Source organism: Pristis pectinata, chromosome 8 (genome assembly GCF_009764475.1).
Source record: "Pristis pectinata isolate sPriPec2 chromosome 8, sPriPec2.1.pri, whole genome shotgun sequence".
NCBI classification, from domain to species: Eukaryota; Metazoa; Chordata; class Chondrichthyes; order Rhinopristiformes; family Pristidae; genus Pristis; species Pristis pectinata.
In genome coordinates this window covers 8,920,957-8,943,938 of record NC_067412.1, presented here as the reverse complement: position 1 = coordinate 8,943,938, position 22,982 = coordinate 8,920,957, and the positions used below count along the sequence as shown (strand labels likewise).

At 42.9% G+C, this 22,982-nt stretch overlaps 1 protein-coding gene across 1 annotated transcript in view; it reads left to right on the top strand.

Moving 5' to 3' along the window:
* The window catches only part of LOC127573484 (GRB2-related adapter protein-like), a 62,761-nt gene that overhangs the window by 9,909 nt on the left and 29,870 nt on the right, over positions 1–22,982 (top strand). The window contains exons 2-3 of the mRNA XM_052021757.1: positions 4,232–4,329; positions 13,634–13,756. Of these exons, the coding sequence (XP_051877717.1) occupies positions 4,232–4,329; positions 13,634–13,756 (221 nt within the window). The remainder of the gene's footprint in view (positions 1–4,231; positions 4,330–13,633; positions 13,757–22,982) is intronic.

Genomic DNA, 22,982 nt, shown 5'->3' with positions numbered 1-22,982 from the left:
AGTGCATTGAGGTAGTACAGGGTAAAAACAATAACAGAATATACAGTCACAGTTACAGAGAAAGTACAGTGCAGGTAGACAATAAGATGCAGGATCATAGCAAGGTAGATTGTGAGGTCAAGAGTCCATCTCAACATATAAGGGAGTCCATCTCAACGTTCAATAGTCTTATCACTGTGGGATAGAAGTTGTCCTTGAGCCTGGTGGTGCGTGCCCTTAGGCTCCTGTATCGTTTTCCTGATGGGAGAGGAGAGAAGAGAGAATGACCCGGATGGGTGGGGTCTTTGATTATGCTGGCTGCTTCACCAAGGCAGCAAGAGGTATAGGCAGAGTCCATGGAGGGGAGGCTGGTTTCTGTGATGTGCTGGGCTGTGTCCACAACTCTCTGCAGTTTCTTGCGGTCCCAGGCAGAGCAATTGCCATACCAAGCCGTGATACATCCGGATAAGATGCTTTCTGTGACGCATTGATAAAAATTGGTGAGTGTCAAAGGGGATATGTCAAATTTATTTAGCCTCCTGAGGAATTAGAGGTGCTGATGAGCTTTCTTGGCCGTGGCATTTATGTGGTTGTACCAGGACAGGCTATTGGTAATGTTCACTCCTAGGAACTTGAAGCTCTCAACCCTCCCAACCTTAGTACCATTGATGTAGACAGGTGCATGTACAACACCCCCTTTCCTGAAGTCAGTGACCAGCTCTTTTGTTCTGATGACATTTTGTTGTCATGACACCATGTCACTAAGCTCTCTATCTCCTTCCTGTACTCCGAATCATCGTTATTTGAGATACGGCTCACTATGGTGGTATCATCTGCAAACTTGTAGATGGAGTTAGAGCAGAATCAGTCATGAGTATATAGGGAGTAGAGTAGAGGGCTGAGGACGCAGCCTCGTGGGGCACCGGTGTTGAGAATAATCATGCTGGAGGTGTTGCTGCCTGTCCTCACTGATTGCGGTCTGTTGGTCAGAAAGTCAAGGATCCAGTTACAGAGGGAGGTGTTGAGTCCCAGGTCTCGGAGTTTGGTGATGAGTTTGCTTGGAATTATAGTACTGAATCACGATGGATTACTGAAATGAATGACATGGCACAATGGAAGTCTGGTGCAACCAATTGAACCATGGACTTGATTATCCGTGTTTTGAATGACACACACACAATAGAATTTCAGTGAGAGTAAATAATCCGGTAGAAAGTGTTCCCACCCTCTCTAAAACCCATCTGACTTTAAGCCTCAGTGATATAAAAAATAAGGCAAATTCTACAAGAGAAAGACAAGTAATCTATTCTATTATAATATCAGTGAGGCAGTAGTATGGGTATTGGATATATCATTATAGTTGCATGACTATGATACATTAATTGAAGCTAATGAACAAAAAATAAATAAAAGATGGGTTTGTATGGTGACTTCCTTGTCCTCTTGACATGAGACTTTCCGCCAATGAAATTCTTCGAAGTAGTCGCTATTGCAATACAAGAAATGTCTTCATAAGAGGATAAAGTAACAATTATGCAAAGGAAACTAAAAATTACACATCAGGAGGGTCTTATTAAACTTTACATGCATCTACAGGTGGTAGTGGATGTCTCTCTCTCTCTCTCTCTCCCATAGACAGGAGAATAGGCAGTCATTCAAATTAACGGTAAGGGTCTTTTATTAAATAACAGCTTACAGTGTCAAAATAGCATTCTTCTGGCCATAGTTTTCTTCACAGAGACAGATAAATTCACCAGCAAGTTCCACATTAAACACTTACAACATGAGAGAGAGTGAGAGAGGTCACATGCTCAATTTTTAAACTGCTATCAATCAATATTAGGTAGAACATAGAACAGTACCGCATAGGAACAGGCCCTTCGGCCCACGATGTTGTGCCAAACTAATTAAGCTAATGATGCCTAATTAAACTAATCCCTTCTGCCTGCACATGGTCCACATCCTCCCATTCTCTGCATATTCATGTGCCTGTCTTAGAACCTCTTAAACGCCACTATCGTATCTGCCTCCATCACCACCCCTGGCAGCGTATTCGAGGCACTCACCACTCTCTGTGTAAAAATACTTGCCCCGCACATCTCTTTTGAACTCCCCCACTCCTCACCTTTAATGCATGCCCTCTGGTATTAGACATTTCAACCCTGGGAAAAAGATACTGGCTGTCTATCTATGCCTCTCACAGTTTTATAAACTTCTATCAGGTCTAAACAAATAGCACATAGAGTCATAGAGTCATAGAGCAATACGTCATGGATACAGGCCCTTTGGCCCAACCAGTCCATGCCGACCACAGTGCCCACCCAGCAAGTCCCAGCTTCCTGCATTTGGCCCATATCCCTCTAAGCCCCACCCCTCCATGTACCTATCCAAGTGCTTCTTAAATGATGCTATGTTACAGTGCAGAAAATGAATGGGACTTAACTTAAGAGATATCCAGAATGCACCCTGGAATATTAAAAGAAGTAGAGGAGGAAGCTGTAGACAGAGCTCAAATGTTGGTCGCAGGCTGGGGCCCTGGAAGTGGCAACTTACTGGCATCAGTGATCGCCACCATTCTAACGTTGTCTTCTTCTGTTGGGGGTGGGGTGGGTGGTGTCAAGTGCCAAGAGACATTGGTGGTCTTGGGGACATGAAGGCAGCGGGCAGCAGGTGCTCTGTACTTTGGAAAGGGAGGGAAGGGGTTGGAGACACTCGTCATGGGTGGAAGTTGGGGAGATTGGATGAACATTTGGGATTGGGTCAGAAATCGGACCAGCAGATTCTCGCAGTGTCGGGAAGTCAGTGTCCAAATTTGGGTAGGGGGATGAGCAGAATGGCAGCAAAGGTGGGTAGGGAGTGCAGGACAGGGATGGGCAGTGGTCTAGCCTTGAGGTGACAGGCTAGACACTGTGGACGGAGTATGTAGTTTTAATGTGGGAGTTAGAAGGTGGTGGTTTGAGGATTTAGGTAAGTACTTCATTACCCACAACCCTTCCAGGCCAACACAGACCATCACCAAGCTCTGCTGTGAGTATCTAACGATGGGTGCCCCTGCAACAACTAACCAAGTTCTCCTGCAATTCTCAAAAAGGATCATTGCACAGGAAATAACGTAATGTTGAAAAATCCTGTGGGGATTGCAAGGGTGACTTACAATGGGAAGTGCCCTGCCGGGTTTACTGATTGGCATTATTTTACCCAGGCATGGTTGTAAAAGAGGAACACAGTTCAAGTGTAAAGCTTAAAATGAGAACAATGCATTATTTAAGCCGGAAATGGAGAATTATGTACAGTTTCAGAGTCCCCATGTAGAAAGGACATTGACTAGAGAGAATGTTTAACATAGATTTATCAGCAGTGTTGACATTCAAACAGGAGAAGAGACTTAGCGGAGAAAGCTTTAATAGAGATTTTAAGTAGTTCTAAAGTAATTAAGGGTCATCAGTTTAAATCTACCATGAAGAAAATGAAGAATGGGATATTCGGATATGAAATTCTTTGCTGTAGAGCATAGTTGAGGCAGAAACATTAATGGAATCTTCAAGATGGGAGCAGGGCAGTGGATTTGGTTTTGCTCTGGTGTGATGGGTCAAATTGTCATTGTCCATCTGCTGGAAGTGGGAAATGGGGAAATATTTTCATGTGCCTTGCACACATTTGCGTTGGTATCTGGCTGCTGATAATATTGATGCACTGTGCTTTCCATGTGTAGGTCATTGAGCCAATCAAGTTCAGAGTTTTGGCCTAAAGGTTAAAATTTAGCAAGTGACCAGAAAACTGCCATTTAACAATTCTGCCCAGGGTTACAGAATGGCCACAACACAGAAGAAGGGTGTCTGAGGTCCTTTAAGCCTGTGTAGGAGAAATGCAGGTAGACCACTCTCCCACTCTCCTCCCATAGCTCTACATTCAGATACCTCACCAGCTCTCTACAATGTTTGTGTTTTTCTCCTGAGACTTTCAAGTTTACAAACTGGGCTGAATTTCAGAAGCAATCTGCAGCTATATATAGCCGGTAAATTGGTAAATTGATGTATTGGTAAATTGGTTTATTATTGTCACATGTACCAAGGTACAGTGAAAACTTTTTGCATGCCATCCATACAGATCATTTCATCATATCAGCACATCAAAGTAGTACAAGGGAAAAACAGTAACAGAATGCAGAATATGGTGTTACCATAGTGTTAGAATGCTTGCTCTTTAGTGAAACGAAGGCTTTTATGCAATAAATGTAATTTCTTTCCTTCAGGTGCTGAACATGGAAGATGACCCTAACTGGTATAAAGCTGAATTACATGGCATAGAAGGCTTTATTCCCAAGAATTACATTAAATTGAAGCCACACGAGTGAGTAATTACTGAGATTTGAACATATTCCTGTTTAATCTTGCTGACCCCATAACAATGTCCTCAGTGGTCCTATTGCTAGATGGAACTATAGTGAAGGCTTTACAATTGACCTCAGCATCAGAAAGGGAGCAGATCAATACAATTTGAAAACCAAAAAATTGCAGATGCTGGAAATCTGAAATAAAGTTAGAAAATGCTGAAAATAGTCAGCACGTCAGACAGCATCCGTGGAAAGAGAAACAGAGTTAACGTTTTAAGCTGGTGACCTTTCATCAGAAATAGTAACAGTTAGAAATCAAGACATGATTTAAGTAGCAGAGAAGGAGTAGAAGTGGAGATATTCTCTCCACTCGTTTCTTTTCTCTGATCTTCCAACTCTAGCCTTTCCTAGTTCTGATGAATTTTAAGGTGATTGGAGGAAGGTATAAGGGGGATGTCAGGGGTAAGTTTTTTACACAGAGAGTGGTGGGTGCGTGGAATGCACTGCCGGCAGAGGTTGTGGAGGCAGATACATTAGGGACATTTAAGAGTCTCTTAGATAGGCACATGAATGATAGAAAAATGGGGAGCTATGTGGGAGGGAAAGGTTAGAGAGATAGAACCATAGAACAATACAGCACAATACAGGCCCTTTGGCCCACCACGTTGTGCCGCCCTTCAAACCACTCCTAAGACTATCTAACCCCTTCCTCCCACGTATCCCTCTAACTTAAATTCCTCCATATGCTTATCTAACAATCTCTTGAACTTGTCCAATGTATCAGCCTCTACCACCACCCCAGGCAGCACATTCCATGCATGAACCACTCTCTGTGTGAAAAACCTCCCTCTGACATCTCCCTTGAACTTCCCACCCACTACCTTAAAGCCATGTCCTCTTGTTTTGAACATTAGCACCCTGGGAAAGAGGCGCTGGTTGTCCACTCTATTTATTCCTCTCAATATCTTATATACCTCTATCATGTCTCCCCTCATCCTCCTTCTCTCCAATGAGAACAGCCCTAGCTCCTTTAGTCTCTCCTCATAATCCATACTCTCTAATCCAGAGCAGGATCTTAGATCTTAGAGCAGGATAAAATGTCGGCACAACATTGTGAGCTGAAGGTCCTGTACTGTGCTGTAGTGTTCTATGTTCTATGAAAGTGATCAAGTTGAGACGTTAACAAAAAAAAACTGCTGGAGGAACTCAGCAGGTCAGGCAGCATCTGTGGAGGCAAAGGGATGGTTGACGTTTTGCAGGATCTCGCCCCAAAATGTTGGATTATCCCTCTGTTTCCACAGATGCTGCCTGACCTGCTGAGTTCTTCCAGTAATTTGTTTGTTTGCTCCAGGCTACAGCATACGCAATCTCTCGTGTCTCCAACTTGAAATGTTATCTCTCCAAAGGTAGATGATTACCAAAATGGAGAGAGAAATGTAAATGAGTGAAGTGCAGAGGAATCTGAATGTTCCTGTGCATGAATCACAAAAAGTTAGCAGAAGGTGCAGCAGGTGGATAGGAAGGCAAATAGCATATTGGCCTTTATTGTAAAAGGGTTGGAGTTTAGAAATATTGTTACAATTGTACAGGGGACTGGTGATGCCACACTTGGAATACTGTGCAAAGTTTTGGTCCCTTTATTTAAGAAAGAATATACCAGCAATGGAGGCAGTTCAAAACAGATTCACTGGACTAATTCCTGGGATGAGAGGGTTGTCCTGTTATGAATGGCCAAAGAAATTGGATCTGTATTCTTTGGAATTTAGGAGAATGAACGATGATCTTATTGAAACACATGAGATCTTAAGGCAGCATGACAGTGGGAAAGCCTCACACAAGGGAACATAGTTACAAGGTGGTCATTTAAAACTGAGGTGCATAGGAACTTCTCCTCGCAGAGGGGGTGAATCTCTGAAATTCTTTATATTGAGAGGTGAGGAGGCTAGATCATTCGAGGTGTTTAAAGGAGAGCTTTTGAAAGGTAAATATTGAAAGATCAGGGCATTGAGGTCCATGAGGAACCAGCCCAGATGAGGAATTGAGGCCTAGGTCAGATCAGCCATGATCATGTTGAATGGCAGACCAGGCTTGAGGGGCTAAGTGGCCTCCTCTTGCTCCAATTTTCTTGTGTTCTAATGACCTGCTGAGCCTTTGCAACTTATTCTGTTTTTAGGTCAATAGGATTGGGAGACAGTTTCTGCAATAGATAGACTGATCTTCACATGCCATGAAAGATTGTATGCACGAGGTATCAGAAGTCTACCACCAGCTCTGAATTGTTACCCCAGCACAAGAGGGTCATAGACCAACAGATAACCCTTAACAGGAAAAATAAATATATTGAAGTTTGATTTGTATTGGGGGGTTGAATATAGATAGGGTAATGTGAGATCTCCCTGGTTCTCTATTCATGGCATTCACCTGGATTAACATAGAACATAGAACATTACAGCACAGCACAGGCCCTTCGGCCCACGATGTTGTGCTGACATTTTATCCTGCTCTAAGATCCATCTAACCCTTCCTTCCCACATAGCCCTCCATTTTTCTATCATTCATGTGGCTACCTAAGAGTCTCTTAAATGTCCCTAATGTATCTGCCTTCACCATTTCTGCTGGCAGTGCGTTCCACGCACCCACCACTCTCTGTGTAAAAAATTTACCCCTGACATCCCCCTTATACCTTCCTCCAATCACCTTAAAATTATGCCCCCTCGTGTGACCCATTTTCACCCTGGGAAAAAGTCTCTGACTGTCCACTCGATCTATGCCTCTTATTGTCTTGTTCACCTCTCATCAAGTCACCTCTCATCCCCCTTCGCTCCAAAGGGAAAAGCTTATCCTCATAAGACATGTTCTCCAATCCAGGCAGCATCCTGGTAAATCTCCTCTGCATCCTCTCTAAAGCTTCCACATCCTTCCTGTAATGAGACGATCAGAACTGAACACAATACTCCAAGTGTGGTCTAACCAGAGTTTTATAGAGCTGCAACATTATCTGGCAGCTCTTGAACTCAATACCCCAACTAATGAAGGCCAACACACCATATGCTTTCTTAACAACCCTATCAACCTGCGTGGCAACCTTGAGGGATCTATGGATGTGGACCCCAAGATCCCACTGTTCCTCCACATTGCTAAGAGTTCCTGCATTACCCTTGTATTCTGCCTTCAAATTTGACCCTTCCATGGGTATACAGACCTTTGGTTTCATGTCTCACCTGTAACCTCAGTTCAATACCCCCCCTGAAAGCTGGTACCTCCAACAATGCTGCACCACCTCAGCATCACACTGAAGCACCTGATGTTGACCTCACTTCTCTCATGATTTCAAAATTAAAAGGGAACAAGTGGAACACCTCCTTGGTTTTATATTTTCAGCCACATCGTAGACTGGGGCTTTGCTCCTTTGATGAACTGCTCGCTCCTGACCTTGCTAAATCAGCTTTACTGCATTCTCCACTGTGAACATACCTGCAGAAGGAGGCTGCAACCTCACTGAGAGGCCCAGCACTGTGGCAGGTTCTTCCATTCGCAAATCCCCTTGTCAGGAAGGATGGGTAGCGACAGAGAGGGTGCAGAAGAGATTCGCCAGGATGCTGCCTGGAACGGAGGACTGTAATTATAAGGAGAGATCGGACAGGATGGGTCTGTATTCACCCGTACGTAGGAGGCTGAGGGCTGACCTTATAGAGTTTATAAAATTATGAGGGGTGTAGATAGAGTCAAAGGGCACACGTTTAGAGAGTGGAGAGTGTTAAAGGCGATCTGAGGGCTAAGTTTTTCACACAGAGGGGTTGTGGTTATCTGGAGCGAGCTGCCAGTGAAGGTGGTAGAGAGTCAGATACAATGACAATATTCAAAAGGCATTTGGACTGATACTCATATAGAAAAAGAGCAGAGAAATATGGTCCTAATGCAGGCAAATAGGAATGGTGCAGACAGGTGTCACAGTTGGCATGGAGAGAGCCTATTTCTGTCTTGAACAATTTTATGATTCTATGATTGGGGCCAGAACAAAACCCATCCATGAAAATTTGAAGCTTCTAGCTTAACTGCCTGTCAAAAGTTATAAATATCTCTGAATGTCTCTGAAGTTCAAAAGCATTCAAAAACAATTTAAAATCAAACAGCTTATTTTTTAACTTATTAAGAATCTAAAACAAAACCTACAACACTTAAGAACATAAAGACTATAAGAAGCAAATCTCATTAATTTTTAAATATGTATCTTAACAAAAATTACCTTATTGTTTCATACGAATCAGAATCAGTTTATTATCACTGACATATGTGGTGAACTTTGTTGTTTTGTGGCAGCAGTACAGTGCAAGACATAAAAATTATTATAAGTTACACAAATAAATAAATAGAGCAAATAGAGGAATAATGAGTTAGGGTTCATGGACCCTTCAGAGATCTGATGGTGGAGGGGAAGAAGCTGTTCCTCAAACATTGAGTGTGGGTCTTCAGGCTCCTGTACCTCCTCCCTGATGGTAGTAATGCAAACAGGGCATGTCCCGGGTGGTGAGGTTCCTAGGTGATGGATGCCGCTTTCTTGAGGCGCCACCTCTTGAAGATGTCCCCAGGTTGTGCCCGTGATGGAGCTGGCTGAGTCTAAAACCCTCTGCAGCCTCTTGCAATCCTGCACATTGGAACCTACATCCCAGGCGGTGATACAACCAGTCAGAATGCTCTCCACCGTACATCTGTTGAAATTTGCAAGAGTCTTTGGTGACATACCAAATCTCTTCAAACTCCTAATAAAATAGAGCCTCTGGTGTGTTTTCTTCATGATTGCAAGAATTCATTAGGCCCAAGATAGAGATGTTAATGCCCACGAACTTGCAGCTTCTCACCCTTTCCACCGCTGACCCCTCAATGAGGACTGGTGTGTGTTCTCCCGACTTCCCCTTTCTGAAGTCCACAATCAATTCAACTGAATGGAGACACAGTTCAGTGTCCAGGCCTAAACAGCTGCAGGTATCTTGGGTAGATTCTCCAATCTAAGTGCTAGGGATACACTGCAATATCACCATGCTCCCTGCCCATTGTCAGATGGGACAGGAAAGCAGAGGGATATGGGCCAAATGGAGGTAAATGGGATGAGCTGAGGTAGGCAGCTTGGTCTACATGGATGAGTTGGGCCAAAGGGCCTGTTTCCATGCTGCATAATTCTACGACTCTATGACTCTGTCACAGTGAGGAAAAGTCTTAAAGTAAGTTTGTGATTTTTTTTTGTGTTCCCTGTGCTTATGCAGAGAAACCAATCTTTGTGACATGTAGAACAGAACAGCACAGCACAGGAACAGGTCCTTCGGCCCATGATGTTGTGCCAAACTAATTAAGCTAGTGACACCTAATCCATTCTGCTTGCACATGGTCCATATCCCTCCATTCCCTGCATATTCATGTGCCTATCTAAGAGCCTCTTAAACACTTCTATCGCTTCTGCCTCCACCACCACCTCTGGCAGCACATTCCAGGCACCCACCGCTCTCTTGTGTAAATAAACCTGCCCCGCACATCTCCTTTGAACTTACTCCCTCTCACCTTAACTTCATGTCCTCTAATATTAGACATTTTGACCCCAAGAGAAAGATACACGCTGCCTAATCTATCTACGCCTCTCATAATTTTATAAACTTCCATCAGGTCTCCTCTCAGCCTCTGCTGCACCAGAGAAAACAACCCTAGTTTGTCCAACGTCTCCTTATAGCTCATACCCTCTAATCCTGGCAGCATCTGGTAAACCTCTTCTTTATTAGTCACATGTATATCGAAACACACAGTGAAATACATCTTTGTTTAGAGTGTTCTGGGGGCAGCCCGCAAGTGTCGCCACACTTCCGGCGCCAACATAGCATGCCCACAGCTTCCTAACCCGTATGTCTTTGGAATGTGGGAGGAAACTGGAGCACCCAGAGGAAACCCACGCAGACACGGGGAGAACGTACAAACTCCTTACAGACAGCGGCCGGAATTGAACCCGGGTCGCTGGTACTGCAATAATGTTACTCTGACTGCTACGCTACTGTGCCTGCACACACCCTTTCCATAGCCTCCACATCCTTGCTATAATGGGACGACCAGAAATGAATGCAATACTACAGATGTGACCTAACCAGATTTTTATAATTATTCTGGAGCAATGCTGGCAGGTCCACAACTGGTGGAATTTTTCTTCAAACTCCAGGCTATAAAGTTGATTTCACTTTACCTGAACCTTTCAATTCTCTCCAAGCAGCACAAAGAGGAAAATTCTCCCAGCAATACTTTGGAGCAGTGAAAGGCAAATTTTGCTTGACTGTCCTTTTTGCATAGAACATAGAACAAATTCTGCTTAACCAGGGGAAACTAAAACCAAGAAGTTAACGTGCTCTACTTATTTATTTTGCAACATAATTCAACAGATACGTTTGCTGAAATCATAGAACATAGAACAGTACAGCACAATACAGGCCCTTCGGCCCACAATGTTGGGCTGACCATAGAATTAACTCCATCAGCAACCTGAGGCTGCTGCAGAGATGAAGGGGTGTTGGTCTTTGCTAAATAGGGGTTGGGGGGCAGTATGGAGTGAGGAGGGAGAAATGACCCTCTGGTTCAAGACCCCCTCCATCATGGAGCAGGTAGCCCTGGGTCCCTATAAATGATGGCTGCAACAGGCTACAATTGGAGGGATTGACTGACTTTAACAGTCCTCAGCAACCTTAAGGGAGGGCTGCCAGTAACTATGTATTCTATGATGATCTTTAACATGTCAAAATGGTATCCCAGAGAGGGACATTTTATATCAGCAATGATGAGCTGTGAGTTAACTACAAAGGTCATAAGTTGTGATCTTTTGATCCAGTTTCGGTTAGTACGTCATTAATGTGTGACTCATTGATGTCAGCGTGACATGTGTGAGATGCAGTGAGGAACTCACATTGGTGTTAAGGTGAATCTCAGTAATTGTGACTATCATTTTACTGGTTCAATCACCCAGCAGGTGGAACTTCTGCCAAAAATGGATGCACACTTCAAAACCTGCCTAAGATAGTACTTTTGCATTATTTACATATTAAAAAAGCAGTTTTTTTTCTCTAATCCAGTTTCTATGTTTGAGTTTTGTGTGATAAAATTCTGCTTAACCAGGGGAAACTAAAACCGAGAAGTTAACGTGTTCTAATTATTTATTTTGCAACATAATTCAACAGATATGTTCGCTGAAATCATAGAACATAGAACAGTACAGCACAATACAAGCCCTTCGGCCCACAATGTTGTGCCGACCTTTAAACCTCGCCTAAGACTATCTAACCCCTTCCTCCCAAATTCCTCCATATGCTTATCTAGTAATCTCTCGAATTTGATCAATGTACCTGCCTCCACCACCGCCCCAGGCAGCGCATTCCATGCCCCAACCACTCGTTGGGTAAAAAACCTCCTTCTGATATCTCCCTTGAACTTCCCACCCATTACTTTAAAGCCATGCCCTCTTGTATTGAGCACTGGTGCCCTGGGAAAGAGGCGCTGGCTGTCCACTCTATCTATTCCTCTCAATATTTTGTACACCTCTATCATGTCTCCCCTCATCCTCCTTCTCTCCAAAGAGTAAAACCCTAGCTCCCTTAGTCTCTCCTCATAATGCATACTCTCGAAACCAGGCAGCATCCTGGTAATTCATTGCCCCCTTGAATCTCTTGAGATTAAGGAAATTACTCCATGTTTTCTTAGAACAGCAGAAGTCTTTCTGCCTAAGTGAAAAGTTGAAGTGTAGGAACTCATACTGGAAAACATCCCACTTCCTGCAGTAACAGTCATGCCCTTTATAAACAAATATCAGAACGGGGAGATATCAGAAAAATGTTTTAACCGAGGACTGTAGATTCTCACATGATTGAACATGGCATTCTAAGTATTTACCCTGCTCTTTCAGAAATATTATTGCAGTGGTATTTATACATAGCTGTTTGTGACCATCTTTCATTGCAAAGCATGAAATACTTGCTTTGTCAGTTTTGTGCAATAAATTTTAAGAAATAAAAACTCCAGGCTATATTTCCAAAATCCACTTGGCCCCTTGATATGGAAAAGAATGAACAAATAGCTTCTCCATTTCAATCTCAGGACATCCCAAGGTCTTTTAAGAGAGCTTTTTGAATGGTAGTTACTGTTGTTAGGTAGGAAACGTAGCTGCTAACTTACACTCAGCAAGATTCCACAAACAGTAAAGGGTTAATAATCAGATCTGATACTCTGGAGATGTTTCTATCCCACTGTGATAAGACTGTTGAATGGTTCCCTTATACGATGAGATGGACTCTGACCTCACAATCTACCTTGTTGTGACCTTGCACCTTATTGTCTACCTGCACTGCACTTCCTCTGTAGCTGTGACACTTTATTCTGTACTGTTATTGTTTTTACCTGTACTACATCAATGCGCTCTGTACTAATTCAATGTAACTGCACTGTGTAATGAATTGACCTGTACGATCGGTATGCAAGACAAGTTTTTCACTGTACCTCAGTACAAGTGACAATAATAAACCAATACCAATATCAAGATGGAGGCTTTAAGTCCTGCCTTAAAGAAGAAGCAAGAGAAGTAGAAAGTGGAGGAGTCAGCAACTACATTGTGTGTTTCAGCAGCAAACATCTGGCCAGATGTGACTCCAGAGCAGGCAGCCTTCAAATGAATACAAGTAACATAGCACAATGTAATGAATTGACCTGTATGAACGGTATGCAAGACAAGTTTTTCACTGTACCTCAGTACAAGTGACAATAATAAAGCAATACCAATACCGATGTTGAGCTGGGCATAAACCTCGGTGAGGAGCTTGGAGGCAACTGCTCTTCAAGTTCAAGTTTATTGTTATGGGCATATATACTCAGGGTATACATGCCATGAAAAGTAACTTTTGCAGCAGCAGCACAGAACATTACAAACATGACAGACATAAATTACATAAACTTAAATTATACATAACTGACACAACAAAATAAACAAAAATAGATATAACTACAGTGCTGCAAGTTGAAATAGTGCACTCTCCCTGCTTTCCCAAGAGAACAGAGGCTACCTTGGCTTAATATATGATGCAACAAGATGGCACCTCTAACAGTGCAGCTCAATGTCAGCCTTGGTTGTAGGATAAAGTGTGCAAATTTGGACTTAGAGGCAAGCATATTACCAACTGAGGCTGACATCTCCGAGACAGGAAACTGAGCTACGACTGTTTCCTTTACCCTGATTTACAGGTACATTATTTGGGAGTATCTAATATTATCTTCCCAGACTGATTTTAATGCATTTTTTTTATTTCACAGCTGGTATGTAGGCAGAATCTCCAGGACATCAGCAGAAGAATTACTCCTGAAACAAGAATACATTGGGGCTTTTCTATTACGAGAAAGTGAGAGTTCACCCGGTGAATTCTCCATATCTGTAAAGTAAGTAACGCAGCAATTTGCTATGCAAAGCATTACCAGTATCAACAAAGATTGCAAACCAACAGGTTTCCATCTCCATGGCCCCAAGCAATAGGTGGATATGGTGTTCAAAGTTTTATTTTGTGTTGTTTGCATTATAGAGATTGTTGGATGAAAAAGCTCATACCTGCCTAGAAAAGAGACTCACAAAGTGGAGTCAACTCAGAAGCTGGAGTTATCAGACAACTAATGCGAGCATTCTTTTATATTGATGGAGAATGCATATGAAAGCTAAGAGGAAGTAAGGACCTATGAGCCCTTTGAGGATGAATTAGGGTTGAAGTTTAGGGTGGAGATTCATTATCTGTTGTAAATACTAAACATATGATACATTCCTTTGTGTTGTTGAACTTCTCTTCTGAAAGTCCGTTCTGACTTTATTAGAACCAAATTTCAGACAGAGATTTCAAAGTTCAAATACTACCATATTACACATTTACTGCATGTTATCGAAGATAAATTTCTGTCCTGTGCAGATTTGAGTTTAAAAGTAAGGATTATAACAAAATTGTAGATTACTCAGCCTGGGTGGAAGCCACGTGTCCCACTATTATGTGAAAGGGGTGTCTAATTCATCCCATACCACTGCCACCCTTTCCTCATGACCTTTCAGTTACTTTTACCTTTTCAGACCAATCCAAAGGCGGTCAATAAATATTAAAAAGTGTAAAGTGCATAATCTGTTCACTGGTTTAAATGAACCAGATCAGACTGTGCATATTTCTTCCCTCCATATTTGTTTCAGTAGTCATATGCGTCTCACCTTGGAATGAGGTAAGGTCTTCCACTGAGATGCAAGAAGAATTGCTCCTGGTCAAATATGAAGAGATATTTTGCTTTTAAATTTGCTTAGCTATTTGTAATTTAGAAAATTTTTGCACGGCACACCCTCAGTTTAATGCTGAAGGCTCACCAACAAAACTAGACCATAGTGTTCATGCTGTTGTTTCTCATTCCACACTATCTGAGAAAGACCCACATTTTTGTAATGTATCTAACAACTCCAGATATCCCAAGGAGTCTTACTGCCATTGAATTATTTCCGGTGCTTAGTCACTGTAATAAAGTTGTAAAAAGGGCAGCTAATTTGCAGGCACCATTCAATACTGATAACAGACTTTTTAAGGATGCTGAATGACGCTGGTATGGATGAGTGGGCCAGAGGGCCTGTTTCCATGCGTATAACTCTATGACTCAGTGATAAATAGATTGGATAGTGCTCTGGGATTTTTTACATCCAGCTAAAGGGATGGTCAGAGCTTCAGTTTAATGTGTTTTCTAAAGGAGGAGCATCTCCAATACCCTTCCATACTGCTCTGGACTATCAGCAAAGATCTTACGCTCAGACAGGATTTCAGATCACAACCCTCAGTCCCAGCACATCCCACAGCTTCTCTGAATTAATAGGTTCAGAGTATAAGTCCCACCTAAATGTTAGCAGACATGCCAAAGCAATACTGAGGGCATGTTGCTCTGTCAAAGGTACCGTTTTGTTAAACCAAGGCTCCACCTGCCCTTCCAGGTAGGCATGAGAAGCTCCTTGGCACTATATTGAAGAAGAAGTGGGAATTATCCCTGGTATCAACACTGGACATAGAACATAGAACAGGAACAGGCCCTTCGGCCCACCATGTCCGTGCCGATCATGGTGCCAACTTAAACTTCATCTGCCTGCACGTGATCCATATCCTTCAATTCCCTGCCTGTTCATGTGCCTGTCTAGATGCCTCTTTAGCATGACTGTCATGTCTCCTTCCACCACCTCCCCTGGCAGCATGTTCCTGGCACCCACCACTTGCCACATAAATCTCCTTTAAACTTTCCCCCCTCTCACAAAGCTATGCCCTCTAGCACTTGGGTATCCTGGACAATATTTACCTCTCAAACAACAATACATAAAAAGGCAAATTCTCTCCTCAATATTGATGTCTGTGGGACTTTTCTGTGTATAAGTTGGCTGTTGCATTTCCAATATCACACCAGTGAGGACACTTCAAAATACTTTACTGGCTTTAATGCACTTTGGGATGTGGGAGATTGTGAACAGGTGCTAAATAAATGAATGTCTTTCTTTTCCTTTAGCAGATAAAACATGCTGCACATTTACTGATCCCGTGCAGTTCATATTTATCTTCTGGAACACAAAAACACACGAAAATAGGAGAAGGGGTAGGCACCTCAGCCCCTCAAACCTGCCCCGCCACTTACGCCACTTAATAGAATCATGACTGACCTATTCTGGATTCAGTTCCTCTTTGCCTGTTCTTTCTAGCCCTCAATTCCTCGATCTTTCAAATATTTATCTATCTCCACCTTCAGTATATGTAATGATCTCGCCTCCATCTGGAAGAGAATTCCAGAGATTCACTACCTTCTGAGAGATGAAATTTCCATGGAACTCAGTTTTAAATGAACAGCCCTTTTCTTGTAACTAAGATCCCATCCAATGAAAAAAAACGTAAACTAGCAATCGATCGAAGTCAGAGTTTATTGTCATATGCATAAGTGCATGTGTGCAATGAAAAACTTACTTACAGCAGCATTACAGGTACATAGCATCAGATACACGACATTCACAAGTAAAACATAAATTAAACATAAATTATACACAATTTTTGCAAGAAAGAACACAATTAGAACAAAAAAAAAACAAAGTCTATTGTAGTGCAAAGTGATCCAAGTAGTCATAGTATTGTTATACTGAGGTAGTGATTGGGGTTGTGCCGGTTGGTTCAAGAACCGAGTGTTGAAGGGCAGTAGCTGTTGTTGAACCTGGCGGTGTGGGACTTCAGGCTTCTGTACCTCCTGCCTGATGGTAGCTGTGAGAAGATGGCATGGCCCAGATGGTGGGGATCAGTTTCCCTGCTACTTTGCAGTATTGAGGCTGTCCGACTGTGCAGGGTCTGTGATGGTGAATTTTATCTCTGCCACACAGGGGAGCTATTGACTTCATATGTTCTGTTATCTTCGCTGCAAGCCGTAAAGGAAGTCGGTTAAAAAAATTGCTTGTCATCAGAACCATATCAGTCTGAAGATTCACAATTTGCTGAATCTTCAAACAGTTTGGCTGACACTAAATGTTGGTCTCTGGAGATCTGCTGATAGCCTATGCAAAGCTACACCCATATTTCTTCCAAGCTGCCTCGAGCAGGTGCTGTTGGTGTTGTGGGTGTGAGGTTTTGGGCTGAATATTTGTTTTAAAAACCTTTTTACTTCGTTGGCAGTCTGCTTTTTTAAACGCTTGTTGAATCACAGGATGTGGGCATGTGGCTATGCTAGTATTTTATCTGTCCATTCTAACTACCTCAAAATTGAAGAGACAATTAAGAGTCAATTATGCCAGGGACACTCAAATACATAAGAATGTATCAGTAAATCATATGGATTTATTATGACAATTCAATAATTTTGTAGTCATTGATCTTGAGATGAGCGTTTGTAAAAATTAAATTCCAGACTGATTCAATTACTTGAATTTAAATTCCCCAGCTGCCATGATGTGGGTTGAGCTCATGCTAGGGTAGTAATTTAACCCTTTAGCCGCCATACCACTAGGTGTGGACAGACGCATTACCTCTCAGGAAGGAAAAAAAAGACCTGCATTTACGTAGCGGGGACACAAGAGTCTGCAGGTGCTGGAGGAACTCAGCAGGTCAAGCAGCATCTGTAGAGGGAAATGGACAGTCGATGCTTTGGGTCGACTCCTGTCATCTAGACTGAAAGATAGAGAGGAGGTAGCCAGTATAAAGAGGTGAGGGGCATTTCATCATCTCAAGAACCCCAAATCCAATGAAGCGTGTATGTTTGAAGTGTAATCTTGTGAGAAACATGATAACCTGCACACAGTACTGTCCCAAAAACAGAGACCTGATGATCTACTTTATTAGTTGTGTTAGTTGAGGGATGAAAAATTGGCTTGACCATTGGGAAGAATTCCCTGCTCTTTGGCATAAGATTTTACTTGTCCACCAGAGAGAGCTGGCAAAGCATCAGGTTTAACATCATATCCAAATAGTCGCTGCATTCATAGAGTCATAGAGTTATACAGCACAGAAACAGGCCCTTCGGCCCAACTTGTCCATGCCAAGGACAGGTTAGATTGAAGTGCCTGCTACTGTGCCGTTTAACTCTGTAGTGGCTGCAAATAATGGCTGCACTCCCTCAGTACTGAACTGAAATGTCAGCCTGGATTTTATACTTAAGTCTCTGAAGTATAAATCTTTATTTTATAAAGTCAAAGTCAAGTTTATTGTCACACGCACAAGTACGTGTATGTACAGGTGCAATGAAAAACTTACTTGCAGCAGCATCACAGGCACATGGCATCAAATATACAACATTCTTAAGAAAGACATAAATTAAACATAAATTATACACAAACTTCTACAAGAAAGAACACAATTAGAACAAAAAAAAAGTCTATTGGAGTGAAAAGTTCAAGAACCGAATGGTCGAAGGGAAGTAGCTATTCCTGAACCTGGTGGTGTGGGACTTCAGGCTTCTGTACCTCCTGCGAGAAGATGGCATGGCCCGGATGGTGGGGATCTTTGATGATGGATGTTGCCTTCTTGAGGCAGCGCCTCCTGTAGATACTACCGATGGTGGGGAGGGATGTTACCATGATGTATTGGGCAGAGTCCACTACTCTCTGCAGCTTCTTACGTTTCTGTGCATTCGAATAGCTGTCCCAGACCATGATGCAACTAGTCAGGATACTTATATGACTTATGACAAAGAAGGAGGCTGCTCGGAAGTCTATGCCCTCTGTCAGAGCATTCCAATCAGTCCCATTCCTCAATGTATTTCCCTGTAACCAATTCACATGCCCACCAACTCCCCCATGAGAGGTAACTTACAATGACAAGTTAAGCTCCCAACAAACAAAACTTTGGGAAGTGGGAGACAGCCGCCTGGTCAGAACATGCAAACTCCACTCAGACAGCACAAGGTCTGGACTGTTCTCAGGTGCCTGTTGCTGTGAAGCGGCAGCACTTATTATTGTGCCACCGTAGATCTGGTACATTGTATGTGTGGTCTGATTGCGCTAAGTACTCCATAACATGTTGTGGTTTCAGGATTGTTAAATACATCTATTAATAGATAAAAAGATAACAATTTATTTGCATTTAGGCTTTGCATATTTTTACAGTTGCGTTGATGTTTTCAGTCCCTCTTAGATTCACACATACTGACTGTTGCTGTTCAGCTGAGCACAAGTCCAAAGGGTTGTCAATAAACTCGGTATCACAACTCAAGATGGTGCCTCTGGGTGAGGAGGGAAGGAATGAGCAGATAATTGGAAAGAAAGGAAAGGGCACACTTATTGGCTAGAAGAACTGTGTTGTACAGTGTGTCATCTACAAAATGCACTGCAGTTACACACCGACACCTCCTCCCAAATCTACAACCACTCCCGCCCAGAAGGACAAGAGCCACAGGTGCATGGCAACACCACCACCTGTGTGTTCCCCTCCAAGTCACCCACCATTCTGTTTTGGAAATATATCAGTGATCCTTCACAGTCGCTGGCTCTGAATCCTGGAACTCCCTCCCCAATGCAGTGTGAGGGTAGTCTCACTAAAAAGACTGCAGCAGTTGAAGATGTTGGCTTATCACCACCTTCTCAAGGACTGGCTGGGCAAGGATGAGTTCTCGTTCTGCATAAAATTTTTATTGAACTCACCATCCACATGATTTTAAAAGGTTACAAATAACTTGTAATTAAGAATTCTCCAAAGATCCACAGAAATTTCTAGGGCTGCCCAAAGTAGTTTTAACTTATTGACTACAGCTCCGCCTTCAATACCATAATTCCAAGCAAACTCATCTCCGGACTCCTAGACCTGGGACTCAACACCTCCCTTTGCAACTGGACCCTTGACTTCCTGATCAACAGACTGCAATCATTGAGGATAGGCAGCAACACCTCTGCCGTGATTACCCTCAACACTGGTGCCCCACAAGGCCATGTCCTCAGCCCCCTACTTTTCTTTCTATACACTCATGACTGCCTGGCTAGGTTCTGCTCTAACTTCATCTACAAGTTTGCAGATGATACCACCGTAGTGAGCCAAATCTCAAATAACAATGAGTCAGAGTACAGGAAGGAGATAGAGAGCCTAGTTGCATGGTGTCATGACAGAAACCTTTCCCTCAATGTCAGCAAAACAAAGAGCTGGTCATTGACTTCAGGAAGGGTGGTGGTGCACATGCTCCTGTCTACATCAAAGGTGCTGAGGTCGAGAGGGTTGAGAGCTTCAAGCTCCTAGGAGTGAACGTAGCCTGTTCTGGTCCAACCACATAGCCAACATGGCCAAAATAGTGCATCAGTGCCTCTTCTTCCTCAGGAGGCTAAAGAAATTCGGCACGTCCCCACTGACCCTCACCAACTTTAATCGATGGACCATAGAAAGCATCCTATCTGGATGCATCATGGGTTGGTCTGGCAACTGCTCTGCCCAAGACCACAGAAACTGCAGAGAGTTGTGGACACAGCCCAGCATGTCAGTGAAACCAACCTCCCCTCCATGGACCCTGTTTACACTTCCTGCTGCCTCAGGAAAGCAGCCAACATAATTAAAGACCCCACCCACCCAGGACATTCTCTCTTCTCCCCTCTCCCATCAGGCAAAAGATGCAAAAGCCTGAAAGCTCAAGGACAGCTTCTATCCCATTGTTATAAGACTATTGAACAGTCCCCTTGTACAATAAGATGGACTCCTGACCTCACAATCTACCTCATCATGGCCTTGTACCTTTTTGACTGCTTGCCCTGCACTTTCTCTGTAACTGTAACACTTTACTCTACATTCTGTTATTGCTTTTCCCTTGTACTACCTCGATGTACTGATGTGATGAAATGATCTGTACGGATGTCATGCAAAACAAAGTTTTTTACTGTACCTCGGTACATGTGACAATAATAAACCAATTACCAAATGAAAAGGGAATTATTCCTTGAAATGCAATTAAAGACATAAACTTAAAGTGATATTGCAGTCCTGCAAAAGATTGTAGATTTAACTATTCCAGCTCATGGGTTTATAGGTTCAGCTTTAAAGTCTAATTACTGCAAATCAGGCTGAGGATAACTAAATGCTTCTGTGGTCTTTCTTGGAGGCAGTTCTGAGAGGCTCTGCTAGCGGCTTTATTTTATGCAGTGATTGGAACTCTTGAGACTCATTCCCTAGCAGAGAAATATTGTCCCTCTGTTATCACCAACTCTATAAAGGGTGAACAATTCTAGTCTCCTCAGTAAACAGGTCTGTTGTAAGGATCAGAGCCTTTCTACAAGGGATGATGTCAGTACGTTTCTTTATAGAACTATTTGTCAAAAGATGAAGGTCTCCTTCAGATATGGAATTGTGCAGCACAGAGAGGAAGATTTCAGTGCAGCCAACAATTTTCTTGGGAGATACTCACTGCAAATTATCTGCACCTTTTTCACATGGAGGTTGGTGGGTATATGGAACGAGCTGCCAGAGGAAGCTGGAGGGGCAGGTACAATTACAATGTTTAAAAGGAATTTAGACAGGTACATGGACAGAAAAAATTCAGAGGGATATGGGCCAAATGCAGGCAAATGGGATGAGGTCAGATAAATACCTTGGTCGGCATGGATGAGTCAAAGCGCGTGTTTCTGTGCTGTATACTCTATGGCTCTATAATAATGAGGACATGCCAACAGCAACGATACACACGTACACTCTTATAGTGCACCTAATGTCCTAAGCCAGATAGCAGGAATATTATCAAATAAAAACATGAAAAGATTTGACACCAATTCACAGAAGGAGATGTCCAGACCCTTGGCCAAAGCCTTGGTCATGGAGTTAACTTTTAAAAATCATATTACGGAAGGTGGGGAATTTGTAGGAGAAAACTCCAGGTAGTCCCTGGGTATTTTGGCTTACTGCAGCATTCCAGGGTCATTGAGTGATAACAGCACAAAAACAGGCTCTTCAAGCCACTGTCGCACTGACCATCGGTCACTCATCTACACAAATTCCATTTTATTCTCCCCACAAATCATGTTGTCTTCCCCCCCCCCCATCAATTCTACCACTCACCAACACACGAGGGACAATTTGCAGTGGCTAATTAACCTACCAAGTTGCACGTCTTTGGGATGTGGGAGGAGGCCGGAACACTTAGGAAACTCATGTGGTCACAGGGAGAACGTGCAGATTCCGCACAGACAGCACTAGAGGTCACAAATGAACTCGAGTCTCTGGATATGAGAGGCAGCGACACTTATAGCTGTGCCACAGTGCCACCATAATGCATGAATAATATAAATGCAAACAATAAGCTTATACTGCACCTGCATCGTTCTCCCGAAATGTTAGTTTGCATTTCATCTGTGTCTTTCACCGACAAGATGTCCTTGCATTTATATAATTACTTAACTGACAAAATGTCATAGAGTCTTAGAGTCATGGAGTCATAGCATAGAAACAGGCCCTTCAGCCTCACTGGTCCATGCCGATCAAGATTCCCATCTAAGCTAGTCCCATTTGCCCATGTTTGGCCCATATCTCTCTAAACCCCTCCTATCTGTGTAACTGTCCAAGTACCTTTTAAATGTTGTTAATGTACCTGCCTTAACCGCTTCCTCTGGCAGCTCATTCCTTATACTGACCACCCTCTGGGTGAAAAAGTAGCCCCTCAGGTTCCTATTAAATCTCTCCCCTTTCACCTTAAACCTATGCCCTCTAGTTCTTGACTCCACAACCCTGGGAAAAAGACTGTGCGCATGCACCCTATCTATGCCCCTCATGATTTTATACACCTCTATAAGATCACCCCTCATTCTCCTACACTCTAATGAAAAAAGTCCTAACCTGCTCAACCTCCCTCCATAATTCAGTCCCTCAAGTCCTGCCAACATCTTCATAAATATTCTCTGCACTCTTTCCAGCCGAATGGCGTCTTTCCTATAGTAGGGTGACCAAAACTGAACACAATCTTCCAAATGTGGCCTCACCAACATCTTGTACAACTGCAGAATAGCATCCCAACTTCTATATTCAATGCCCTGATCAATGAAAGCCAGCATGCCAAAAGCGGTCTTCACCACCCCGTCAACCTGTGAATTGCCACTTTCAGAGAACCACGTACTTGTACTCCAAATGTCCTTATATTTATATGATTCCTTTAACTGACAATATGTTCTTACCTCTATTAT